Source organism: Myotis brandtii, unplaced genomic scaffold (assembly GCF_000412655.1).
Source record: "Myotis brandtii unplaced genomic scaffold, ASM41265v1 scaffold953, whole genome shotgun sequence".
NCBI lineage: Eukaryota > Metazoa > Chordata > Mammalia > Chiroptera > Vespertilionidae > Myotis > Myotis brandtii.
In genome coordinates this window covers 632,113-645,071 of record NW_005371933.1, presented here as the reverse complement: position 1 = coordinate 645,071, position 12,959 = coordinate 632,113, and the positions used below count along the sequence as shown (strand labels likewise).

The following is a 12,959-nucleotide window of genomic DNA, read 5'->3' as shown; positions in this document are numbered from 1 at the left end:
TAATATATTTTTATTGATTTTTTACAGAGAGGAAGGGAGAGAGATAGAGAGTTAGAAACATCGATCAGCTGCCTCCTGCACATCTCCCACTGGGGATGTGCCCGCAACCCAGGTACATGCCCTCGACCGGAATTGAACCCGGGACCTTTCAGTCCGCAGGCCGACGCTCTATCCACTGAGCCAAACCGGTTTCGGCCGGTTTTTCTTTTTATTGTTGCTGTTTTGTTTTTGAAATCAGCAACACAGTTAAAATTCGGTCTTTCAGGGAATTATAATCATCCCTTGGTATCCACAGTTATTGGTTCCAGGACCCTGTAGATACCCAAATCTGTATATGCTCGTCACTTAGATAAAACTGCATAGTATTTGTATATAACCTACATTGTCCTGTATACTTTAAATTTATCTCTAGAGTACGTATAATAACTAATACAATGTAAATGCTATGCAAATAGTTGTTATATTGTTTAGGGAATAATGGCAAGAAAAATAAGTTCTGTATATGTTTAGTATAGGCACAACCATGGTAATTGGGCCTAACTATATAGTGCACGTCAAAAACAAGGTAACATTTGTACTAATTCCATTAGTTTGATATATGAATTATGTGAGGAGTATAATAATTTATTTTGTTGCTTTTATCATTGCTATCTATAAGAGTATTTTTTTTTTTTTAAAGCAACTTAACCTACTAAAAGCAAAACAGAAGGCTTTGGTGGAACAGATGGAAAAAGAAAAAATACAGAGTAACAAAGGATCATCATATAAACTTCTGGTAGAGCAAGCAAAACTAAAGCAGGCTACTTCAAAGGTATGATTTTTTAATTTTCAATGTAATTATCTTAGAAAAGTTATTTTCCCTTTTATTATTTCAAATTATTTGAATAGGTAAGTATCTTTAATAATGACCTGGAAATGTAAATATATGTTATTCAAATTATGATGGGGTTATATTCTAATAAACCAATTATAAGTTGAAAATATTGTTAAGTTGAAAATGCAGTTGCTCTTTCTACTATCTTTCTGTACTGCCACAATGGTATGCATGAATGTCCTGGCTGGTGCTCTCAGAGTATCAACAATGCTGAAAAGAGAGACAAAGGCCAGGTTCTTTTTTTTTTTTTATTTTTTTATTTTTTTATTTTTATTGCTTAAAGCATTACAAAGGGTATTACATATGTGTCCTTTTTTTCCCCGCCCTTGACAATACCCCGGCTTCCCCTACCCCCCAGTGTCTTATGTCCATTGGTTATGCTCATATGCATGCATACAAGTCCTTCGGTTGATCTCTTACCCCCCTCCCTCCTGCCCCCCAACTCTCCCCGGCCTTCCCACTGCCGTTTGACAATCTGTGTGAGGCAGGTCTGCCTCTGTATCTATTATTGTTCAAAAGATTATAATGGTCTCTATTATCCATGAATGAGTGAGATCATGTGGTATTTTTCCTTCAAAGGCCAGGTTCTTTTTAGGCCATGCTCAAAAGTCATTGTCTGGTTTCTTACTGTGATGATGAAGCATGGTTACATTGATGAATTTGAAATTATTCATGACCACAGAGCTGGGAAATCTTTTGTGAACCTCACAAGCAGATTAAACAAGTGTGAAGTAATCAGCCCCAGATTTGATGTGCAACTCAAAGATCAAGAAAAGTGGTAGAAAAACCTGCTCTGTCCCATCACTTTGGTTTCATTGTACTGACAACCTCAGCGGGCATAATTGACCATAAAGAAGCAAGTTAAACACACACACACACACACACACACACACACACACACACACACACACACACACACGGGAAAATCCCGGTATTCTTTTTCTTTTTTAAATTTATCTAAACTGTTGAAAGTATTACAGATGTTCCCCTTTTTCCCTCCATTGACCCTCTGCACCCCGTTTTTATACCCCCTCCCAAGGCCTCCACCACACTATTGTCTGTAGGGATGTAATATATATGTGCACATAAAATGCCTCAATGAAAAAAAAATGCAATCAATACACCTAAACTATGAAATATCATCACTTAGCCTACCTACCTTAATCGTGCTTAGAACATAATGTCCAAAAAATGTTAGTCACAGTACACGGTAGAGTATTGGTTCATTATTGTGATCGCTTGCCTGACTAGGAACTGTGGTTTGGTGACACTGCCTAGCATCAGGAGAGAGAATGGTACTGCATATCACTAGCCCAGATAAAGATCAGTCCTACTGCTTTGCATCATTGTGAAGTAAAAAAAATTGTAAATTGAACCATTGTAAATCGGGGACCGTCTGTAGTATATTTTCTTGAAAGTGGACTGTGTTCCAGTAAATTGAAGATAAAAGACTCAAGGAAATACAGTTTTCCTAAGTAAAATCAAGTGCAGTGATTTATTAAAAAAAAAAACCCCTCACTTTTAGACTCTGTCCTGGCTCAAGCCTTTGATGGAGAGATACCAACAACCAATCTACATTTTTCTTGGCCCCCCCCCCCCACTCCCCCCACCAAACTAATAGAAGAAAAACTATCCCTCTTGATGATTTACCTTGGGGCTCATCAACATAATACTTCCCTCTACTCAGCAACTTCATTCATTCATTGATTTGTTCTTTTATTACCAAGTCAGACAAGAGCTTTGCCTTACTATGAGAAAATAGTGACTCTTTCTCTCTCTTTCTTCATACACTCAGGGAGAAAGGATGTGGGGCCATGAAAGAGAGGAGGAACAAACAAACAAACAAACAAACAAACAAAAACAAGAAGAGAGGGACTCCGTGTGAAGTGGAGGGGGCTATGGTGGTCATGGCTCAGAGCACAGAAGAGGACAAATGTCTGTCCTTGCTCTCTTTGTCCAGCTGCTATAACTCCCTCCATCACAGTCTGAGCTTTTTTCCCCTCACCCTCTGTCATGCTTTTCCCATTCTGATTTAGAAGCCTCTTTCAGGATTTAAGTTTTCTATTTTTTTCATCTCAAGCTGCAAAGGTGCAGGGTAATTAGCCATGTTAGTCATGCAAAAATAGGAGGTGGACCACAAACAATGTGGGTCTGGATGACTCCAGAAAACTTTTTTATAAGACCTACAAATATCTCTCAGAGATATAAGATGAAATGGTGATGCCCGGAGGCTCAGTAAAGTCTGAAATGTGAACAGTGAGTCCTGGACTTGGAATTTCCTGGCACTGGATAGGATAGTCCAAGGAACTCAGCATTGGGGCAGTCCAATCGATCCCTTAAGAATATCACAGCCCTCGCTGGTTTGGTTCAGTGGGTGGAGCGTCGGCCTGTGGACTGAGGGGTCCTGGGTTCGATTCTGGTCGGGGTTATGTGCCCGGGTTGTGGGCTCGATCCCCATTGGGGGGCGTCATGCAGGAGGCAGCCGATCAGTGATTTTTCTCATTGATGTTTCTATCTCTCTCTCCATCTCCCTTCCTCTCTGAAATCAATAAAAATATATTTTAAAAAAAAGATAAAAAAAACTATCTAGAAGCCCACATCTGAAACCTATATGTTCATGTTGACCAGTGTCACCTCAACCAATTTAATAAAAAAAGAAACTATGTATTTTTAAACTTGTGGGGATAACATTTATATGTAGCAACCAAGTTTGTGTATTGTGTTTCTATAAATATGAAATTACAGTTATTCCCTCAGATTTTGAAAATAATACTTGAAATTATATAGGTTTCTTTAACATCTACCTTTTATGAATTATGTTTAGGATATTTTAGTAGTGTACATTTAGGCCATTAGATTTGACCTAATGTATCCTTTTTGTAGAATTTCACTTTTCTGAAATTCTGTTATGTATCCCATACTTACTGTAAAATAGGACGTTAGGTATATTGGTCAGTATAGATTTTAGTAATCTTACTTTTTGATCTTTAGATGTTGTAAGTTTTCTGAGTGAATATTTCCAGTATCTATCTATATAAAAGCCCAAGTGACCAGACTACTGGATGACTGGCTTGTAGCTATGACGCTCAGTGACCACCAGTGGGCAGATGCTCAATGCAGGAGCTGGCCCCTGGTGGTCAGTGCGCTCCCATAGTGGGAGCGCTGCTCAGCTGACAGATGGGTGCCAAACACTGGGCCGATGGCTGGTGAGCGCAGCTGTAGCAGCAGGAGCTTCTCCTGCGGACACTCCTCCTGTGTGCCCGAGCAGTGGCGGCAAGCGCATCGGGCCGGGATGAGCAGGAGTGGTGCAGCACCCAGCCCAGGCTTGGGCTCCTCCCCGGCCTCCTGCTGCTTTGCACAGTACTTCGTGCTGTGCAAGATCTATGCGGACAGCAGACTGCAGCCCGACGAGCTGGTGGGTAAGGCCTTCTGCAGCTGCGCGGAGGTTCACTGATCCCTGCAAGCCAGACTGAGGGACCCCAGCTGTGCATGAATCTGTGCACTGGGCCTCTAGTATAAATATATTTGTACTGAAAGAATTTCCATTCAGTAGATATTGATTTAAATATTGTAAATTTCTGTGTACAGCACTTTAAGGATTTAATTCGGTTACGTCGGACAGCAGAATGGTCTCGTTCCAATTTGGACACAGAAGTTACAACAACCAAAGAAAGTCCAGAGATAGAACCACTTCCATTTACCTTGGCCCATGAACGCTGTATTTCAGTAGTCCAAAAACTTGTCCTGTTTCTCCTCTCCATGGACTTTACATGTCATGCAGACCTTTTATTATTTGTTTGCAAGGTAAGTAAACTAATACGCATAATTTGTAATTACAGATTTATAGGGTAAAAAAAAGAATTAGGAAAAATGCAGTTTTTAATTGCTTTTTAATTAAGAGAAGTTATGGTGCTTTTATTGGTTTTTCCTTTTATGAAGATTTATTGTGCCTTGAAATATTTAAAAAATATTTTGTCACTGATTTCTCAGGAGACCTGATTTATATTTTAATCTAGTTAAAGCTAGATTAATGTAGATTCGAAATGTATATAATTTGGGTATGTCTATCTCAAACATACCTTTTTAAAATAATTGAAATAGGAAATATAACAATAAATGTCAAATTACAGTAATGAGGGGGTTTTAATTCCCTGAAGCATATTCATTGTTTATAGAAACAATTTTTAACTATTCATCCCAGTTTTTAAATAAGATTTAATATTTGATTCATGAAATCACATTTCTTTTTCATTCTCTGTCAGCCAATTATTTTAACATCATAAGCATATCTCATTGAAAACTACAATGTTTTGATTTTGGGAAAAAACATGTAATTGCTCATTAAGTATATGATTTTATAAAATGTATTGCAGGTTCTTGCACGCATTGCGAATGCCACGAGGCCAACTATACATCTGTGTGAAATTGTAAATGAACCCCAACTGGAAAGACTGCTATTACTTTTGGTTGGAACTGACTTCAATAGAGGAGATATATCTTGGGGTGGTGCTTGGGCTCAGTATTCCTTAACTTGTATGCTACAAGATATTTTAGCAGGTTTGTCAGAATTTATTTTTCATAGGAGTATGTCAAAATTAGCTTGTTATTGCTCTATTAAGTAACCTTTAAAGGGAACTGTAAATCTCCAAAGTATAAAAGATTTCTTTAATGTTATAGCAATAGCAACCATTTAAATTACTTGTGTATAATTACGTTGACTTTTGTGATAACTCTAAGTCTTTTTGGAGGAGTTTATTGGCCCCATTATTAATACCAGCAGTGGGCTGCTTACTAGTTCTCTATGGCCTTGAGGAAGGTAATCTCTGTGCCTTCATATATAAAATGAGGATAATAGTCTCTTCAAATGTAAAATTAGTACCTTTCTTATAAAGTCGTTTTTTGATGAATAAGGGAGTTACACATTTTGTGTTTTCTCCTACTTACTAGTTTTCAGAAATTAAAGGTAATACAATAGGTCCTAGTATTTCCTTAGGTACGTGAGGTCTCATTTGTCACTGAATCTTTTATAGTTGGTAGAGAATACATGCTGTTATTCTCTAAACTGGAGGAAGAAATATGCTTTTAATATGTTTTGGATGTCTATTTATAAATTATTCAAGCAGTTAGAACTGTTTCATTACATGCAGGAGAATTGCTGGCGCCAGTAGCTGCAGAAGCCATGGAGGAAGGAACAGTGAGCGATGATGTTGGTGCAACAGCTGCCGAATCTGATGACTGCCTTCAACAGTCTTCAGTTCAATTGCTAGAAACTATAGATGAACCTTTGACACATGATATAACAGGTATATTCTTTGTATTATGTTTTATTTCAAATATCCTTTAGTTGTTTTTTTTATTGAAAACTAAGAATGTTAGGTATATAATTAATATTTCTCTTTTTCTGTTAGGTCTTTTTGGTCTTAGTAACTGCATCAGTTATTTTCCTAATGATTATGTTTTGCTTTGACTCTCTGAGTGAATGCTCATAATAAAATACTATCTATTCATAATGTCTTAGTTATTTTGATATGGTTTGATTTGACTGTTGAAGAAATGACAAGCTAGAAAACTTAAAGATCTTCAGTGGTTAAGAAAACAGGGTTAAAGGCTCTTTAAGATTCACTTTTTGTGTATATTTGCTTCTTTTCTTTCCTTGTTTTTTCCCTTGCTTTTTAAAAAAGTAACTGTAGCTTAGCACAATCGTTTGTGGGATGCTCCCTACTTTTCAAAACTAATACCCTATGTATGCCAGATGGTAAGAGAGAGAAGCATCGATGTGTGAGAGAGAAACATCGATGTGTGAGAGAGAATCATCTGTGTGAGAGTGGGACATCGATTGGCTGCCTCCTGCAGGCCTCCTTCTTGGGATTGAGCCGAAACCCAGTCAGTCATATGCCCTGACAGGGAATCGAACCAGCAACCTTTCAGTTGATGGGATGATGGCAAACCAACTGAGTGAACCACACTGGCTAGAACCATTTGTCTTTATTTTATGTATGTATGTATGTATTTATTTTACATTAACTTTTTTTTTTAATTTAAATTTTTTATTGTTGAAAGTATTACATATGTCTCCTTTTCCCTCCACTGACCTCTCCCTGGCCGCTCTCCCTCCTCCCCCATTTGTTTTTTGTTAACCTTATATTCTCTCACGTTATTATCCTTTCTACCTAATAGTCCCTTTATCTAGATTAGAGTGTCTCCTTTTGTTTACATGAAGAACTCCTTATCTAATATTCAAACAATACATGCCCTTTTCAAAGAAGCTCTTCCCATCACCACCAGTAGTGTTGGAGATTGCCATCAGTGGTACCTTACACTTGATTCTCTCTGATAGCACTTACCATGTTGTAGTTGGTTTAATGTCTGTAGTGTAGTCTCACCTCTGAACCTCTATTAATTTTTTGAGGCTGGAAATTTGTTTTATTAATCTTCATATACTCTAACCCTAATACAGACTGGCATTTGCTAGGCATTCTATAAAATATATGTTTAATAAGAGGGTGGGAATTTATGAGAAGATAAGATTTGTAAGGCATAGAAGCTAGTTAAGAGAGCTAAATACTTTCTAATTCATCTTAGAAAAAAGAGGAGAATAACAGTCTTATAACTTAAATCTTTTTTGCTTTTCACTGGTATCATTTCCTGAAAAATTAGATGTAACATAATGAATTTCTTATTGGAGGTAAAAAAATTAATAGCATTTAAACTTTGTGCAACTTGATTCAACAAGGATTAATTCCATGGTCTTCTTCCTTCGGAATTGCATTGGTTTTTAAAAATTGTGTGTTATAGAGTTGTATATTTGCATATCTACTAATACCTAATTGTCAAGATTAAAAATTTAGAAATTTTTATATCAATAGAAACATGTTACACACAAGTGAAATAACTTTTACTGTAATTAAAAGCAATATATTGGTTAAATTATGTTAATTACTCCACCAGTAAAGTCATTTTCAATTATTTGAAGGTGCACCTCCTCTTTCCTCTTTGGAAAAAGATAAAGAAATTGATCTTGAGCTACTACAAGATCTAATGGAAGTTGATATTGATCCTTTAGATATTGATTTGGAAAAGGATCCTCTTGCAGCCAAAGTTTTTAAGGTATGATACAAAATAGTATTCTTTGCAAATAAAACCTTTCATCTTACTCTTTTGGTTTATTCATTACTCAACAGAGGAAAGTGTACATATTTATCACCAAATTGACCCATGATTTAATGTACTCAAAATCTATTAAATTGCTGTAGGTACTATAGTATACCAAATGAATAGTATAAGGAAAACTTACACCATTTTGTTAATATATCCACTAATATTATCTTATGTAAGAACCACTAATAAGCATGGGGAAGTATATTTGTGGATTATAAACATTTCAAGCAGCATTTAATCTGATCCAAGCTGAATTCATTGCAGATTTTACTTCTGTGTTAGCCTTAACTTTTCTAAAGGAGATACATGCCTAATACTTTATATTGATTCTTTTTGTGTGTAAGAGATTTTATTAAGGATAGTATTCTTTTTTTGTGTAAGAGATTTTATTAATGATAGTTATCCCTCAGGTTTTAAATAAGCTATTTTTAATATTTTGTATAAAAAGAAGAGAATATTACAGAACCATTCCTCTATATCATTAGGATTATATTTATGTTTTGGGGAATTTAAAATGTAGAATGATTATTTTGTAACCCTGTGTGAGTTTAGATAATGTACATAATAATGTCACTCCTTCTGAAGAGGCAAAAATAAACTGCGGTTGTTTTCCATTTGTTTAAGCCAATAAGTAGTACATGGTATGATTATTGGGGCGCTGATTATGGCACCTACAACTACAACCCTTACATTGGAGGTCTTGGAATTCCTGTAGCAAAGCCACCTGCAAATACAGAGAAGAATGGATCACAAACAGTCAGTGTGTCAGTGTCTCAGGGTAAGTGTGTGTTTATATCTTAAGACATATGCTGTTCTTGGAAATAAGTCCTAAATTTATATTTTCCCTCTTGAGAAATTGAGCCCGAGTGTGTTCTAGCAAAGTTTAATATCACAGGTGTGCCATGAGAGAGACATTCAGAGCTGTGTGTTTCTGTCAGTAAGTTTTGAGGAGCTTCCATTTATGGTCCAAATTTTCCCCCCTCAAAATAACACTTAACAAAATAGCAAAATATATTTGTAATTGTCTTTGTCAGTGATTTTCAGTAAATTTGCTTTTATTTTTTAATGTTAATAATAAACTTTTGTATTTGTCAACAGAATAAAACTATTTTGAATATTATTTTGGCACTCTGCTAGTCACATAAAATATATCATTTTTTTTTTTTTTTTACATTTTGAATCAATCATACATTTATTAGAGAGTTACAAGTATAATACAGAGAACATGTGTTGTCTTGATCCATTAGGTGTAAGTTGCTAATCTGATGTTATTTTTATTTTGTTTTATATATTTTTCAAAGTAGGTCATTCTTCTACATAAACACATCAGAAGGCACATTTCATCATAATCAGGAAATTAACATTAATATTAACTAATGTTCAGACCTCATTCAAGTTTCGTCAGTTGTGTCTACATAATGTCCTTCAATGCAAAAGAATTTAGTGCAAAAACTTGCAGTACATTTATCTCTTCAGTTTCATTCAGTATGCCACGGTTTAACTTTTGTGATCTTGATACTTTTGAAAATGACAGCCTAATTACTGGAATGTCTTCCAGTTTGGGTTTGTATGCTATTTCCTCATGACTAGATTGTAGTCATGCATTTTTGACAGAAATATCATGAAAATGTAATGCTCAGGTTTTCTTATTGCATCCCATTAGGTGGCTCATAATTTTAATTTGTCCCACTACTGCAGTTTTAAGTTTATTTACTTCATTAAGGAGGTATTTGCCTATCTTCTCCATTGTAAAGTTATTCTTTTCCCCAAGTAAAAGATTTTACTGGTTTAGAAGTGGTGGCAGAGCGGTTCTTGGAAAAAAAAAATTACATGTTTATTCATTTAGTTTAAATAGACCCTTGGTTTGCTGTTTTACTCAATGGATTATAATTCACTGTTATCATTATTTACTTGTTTGTTTTTATTGAGATAATATATAAATAACAAAGTTTACTGTTTTAGCCTTTTTAAGTGTGCAGTTCTGTTGCAGTAAGTCCATTGTTAGTGTTGTCCTTATTTATTTTGATGTTCAAATAGTCCCAGATTTGACCAGTGGAATCTTTTCCAAGCTGGTCTCTTGTATTTTTGTCATGTTCCCATCTTTCTTTGAGCACTTCCTTGTTTTCTGGCGCAGCAAGAGGCCAAGGCAGATTATTTACTTTCTCTTCCCAAGATTGAGAATTAGACATTTTAATAAGGCAAAGCGATGTCAAAACATTTTAGAGGAGAAATTGTGATTTAAAAAACAAAATTTGATTGGTAGATAGACCCCCTACTGGGGCTCGAACCTGCAACCCAGGCATGTGCCTGGAGCAGGAATCATAGGTTGATGCTCAACCACTGAGCTACATTTGGCTGGGCTACTTACTGTTCTTTTGATGGCCATGCCCTCTTGGTGGACAAATGTAGCAGAGTGTGTATGTGTCTATACACATTTGCATTTATATTCATTTCTATGTCTATCTAGAATGCCATGAGTTCACATTGATACAACACTTTAACTAATCCAACTTCATAGGCTTCATTTTATTAGTCCCCATTTGCATAGTTGTATCTTTTTTCTGACAGTGAGGAATCTGGTTCTCAGTATCTTTAACATATTCATTTCATTACTATTACTTCACTTATTTGATCCACCTCATTCTACTTATTCATCTTTCCATCTCTGGACTTCTTTGTACAGGTATTATTACCTGCTATGGCTCTGATAACGCCATGCCTGGTTGTTCTTACATGAGGACACATATCCTACCCAGTTTCCTGTTTGGATGTCAACATTTTATTGTAGGAAGTAGGACATGAATAAGTCTTACCAAATTATCTTTTAAAAAAAAATATTTTCATTGGTTCTTTTTTTTTTAGCCCTAGATGCTCGTCTAGAAGTTGGACTTGAACAGCAAGCAGAACTGATGTTGAAAATGATGTCTACCTTGGAAGCAGATTCCATTTTGCAGGCATTAACAAATACATCTCCTACATGTAAGTAAAAATTGTCGTTCTTAGAGTATTGCAAAAATGATTAACCTGCTGATTATTTTCAGGTGTAGCCAACAAGGACAAATTTCTAAATTTGATGTCTGATGTGAGTCTGAATGGGCTAAATACATAGCACAGTGATGGCGAACCTATGACACGCGTACTCATTTTTTTGGTTGATTTTTCTTTGTTAAATGGCATTTAAATATATAAAATAAATATCAAAAATATAAGTTTGTTTTACTTTGGTTGCAAATATCAAAAAATTTCTATATGTGACACGGCACCAGAGTTAAGTTAGGGTTTTTCAAAATGCTGACATGCTGAGCTCAAAAGGTTCGCCATCACTGATATAGCATTTCTCTTGCTAAATTAGTAGGAAGTTGAGAAATAAGACAAAGGATTAACAAGGGAGAGTTGAGGGGACCAAAATATCTCCATGTAGTGCTCTTAAATTCAACTCAGAAACCTGAGTCATGTTTTTGTTATTGTCTTGTGAGGTTAAGTAAATTCCTAGGGAAGGCTGTTAGCTAGCTATCTGTGAGTTTATTGCATTATATTTAAATCATTAATAAAAACGGCTTTTGTATTACTAACATCTTTATTATCCTTAAAGACTAGGATGGAAGACCTAGGTAAGGATGATAGTCAAATGGGCCTAATTGAACTGCAGAATTGAAAGGATTTACTACCTAATTATAGCAAAGGAATCAAATTTTTTATAATAAGGGACCAGATGTTAAATATTTTAGGATTTCTGAGCCATATAGTGGGCATTGTAACTACACAACTCTGACTTTTTAGCAATAAAGCAGCCATAGACAATAACATTATGAAAATGAATGGGCATGGCTGTTACAAAATCAGGTGGCCTGCCAGATTTAGCTGACAGGTCACGGTTTGCTGACCCTTGATGTAAAATGCTAGACTTGGGTAGATCTGCTCCTCTCAGGTGAGTACATTTTAGATAGCAGCCTATCTCTCAAAGGCAAAGATCGAGGAGAAGTACTGAGAAGATGATAATGGTTCCCCCCACCCATGTAGGCCTACGAATCACTTTACCTTCTCTGTGACATTTTGACAATGGGCTGGTCATAGCAGTTAGAAATTAGGGAGAGCATCATGTTCCTTCAATCAAAGGGAGTTCACAGTTCATTTTCATAAAAGCTTTGGGTTTTTTAGTTCTCTCTGTGTTAAGTTAAATTCTTTCATTGCAAACTTCATTTATTTCTTAGGAGATATAGAAAAAAAGAGAAGATGCTGTTCTGTACTCTTAGTATTGGTATTCTAATATTGTTGTACATTGTCTCCTATGTAATAATGGGGATCCCTTTTGTTTGGTCAGCCTTTCCATCACCACAGCTCAATACTGCCCAAAATAGTGCTTTTCTTTGTTAGCCATTTAAAAAACCACACAAAAACATTTATTAGAAGATCCTTTGTAATTGGTATCAGCTTCTCAATTGTCTTTTGATTATTGTCATGTGCAGAACTGTGTCCTCCCCTTTGTTTTCCCCCTCCCTTTTAATATAACTTTCTAAATATATGAAGAACTGCTCTTAGAGTCCCTATATTTCGTGCTCCTCATGAATTATATTTATTTAATTAGTTTGATGTGTGGCTTGGCATCAGGATTTTTGGATGCTTCAGGGTTAAGAATCAATTGACTAGGTTGTCCATTCTAATCCCTGCTGGCCAGCCTGTGGCCTGCCAGGTTTCACTTGTGGACCAGAGCACCCTAGAAACCTCCTGGAGAAGAGAGCACAGCTCCAGTGGGCTCATGCCATGGGAACTTCTAGACCAGTGATGGCGAACCTATGACACGCGTGTCACAGGTGACACGTGAACTCATTTTTTTGTTTGATTTTTCTTTGTTAAATGGCATTTAAATATATAAAATAAATATCAAAAATATAAGTCTTTGTTTTACTATGGTTGCAAATATCAAAAA

The 12,959-nt window shown here is 35.9% G+C and overlaps 1 protein-coding gene across 1 annotated transcript in view; it reads left to right on the top strand.

Moving 5' to 3' along the window:
- BIRC6 (baculoviral IAP repeat containing 6) overlaps positions 1-12,959 on the top strand; it is a 161,298-nt gene that overhangs the window by 76,534 nt on the left and 71,805 nt on the right. Inside the window, exons 33-39 of the mRNA XM_014533188.1 lie at positions 680-811; positions 4,463-4,678; positions 5,248-5,431; positions 6,022-6,177; positions 7,848-7,981; positions 8,657-8,810; positions 10,895-11,011. Of these exons, the coding sequence (XP_014388674.1) occupies positions 680-811; positions 4,463-4,678; positions 5,248-5,431; positions 6,022-6,177; positions 7,848-7,981; positions 8,657-8,810; positions 10,895-11,011 (1,093 nt within the window). The remainder of the gene's footprint in view (positions 1-679; positions 812-4,462; positions 4,679-5,247; positions 5,432-6,021; positions 6,178-7,847; positions 7,982-8,656; positions 8,811-10,894; positions 11,012-12,959) is intronic.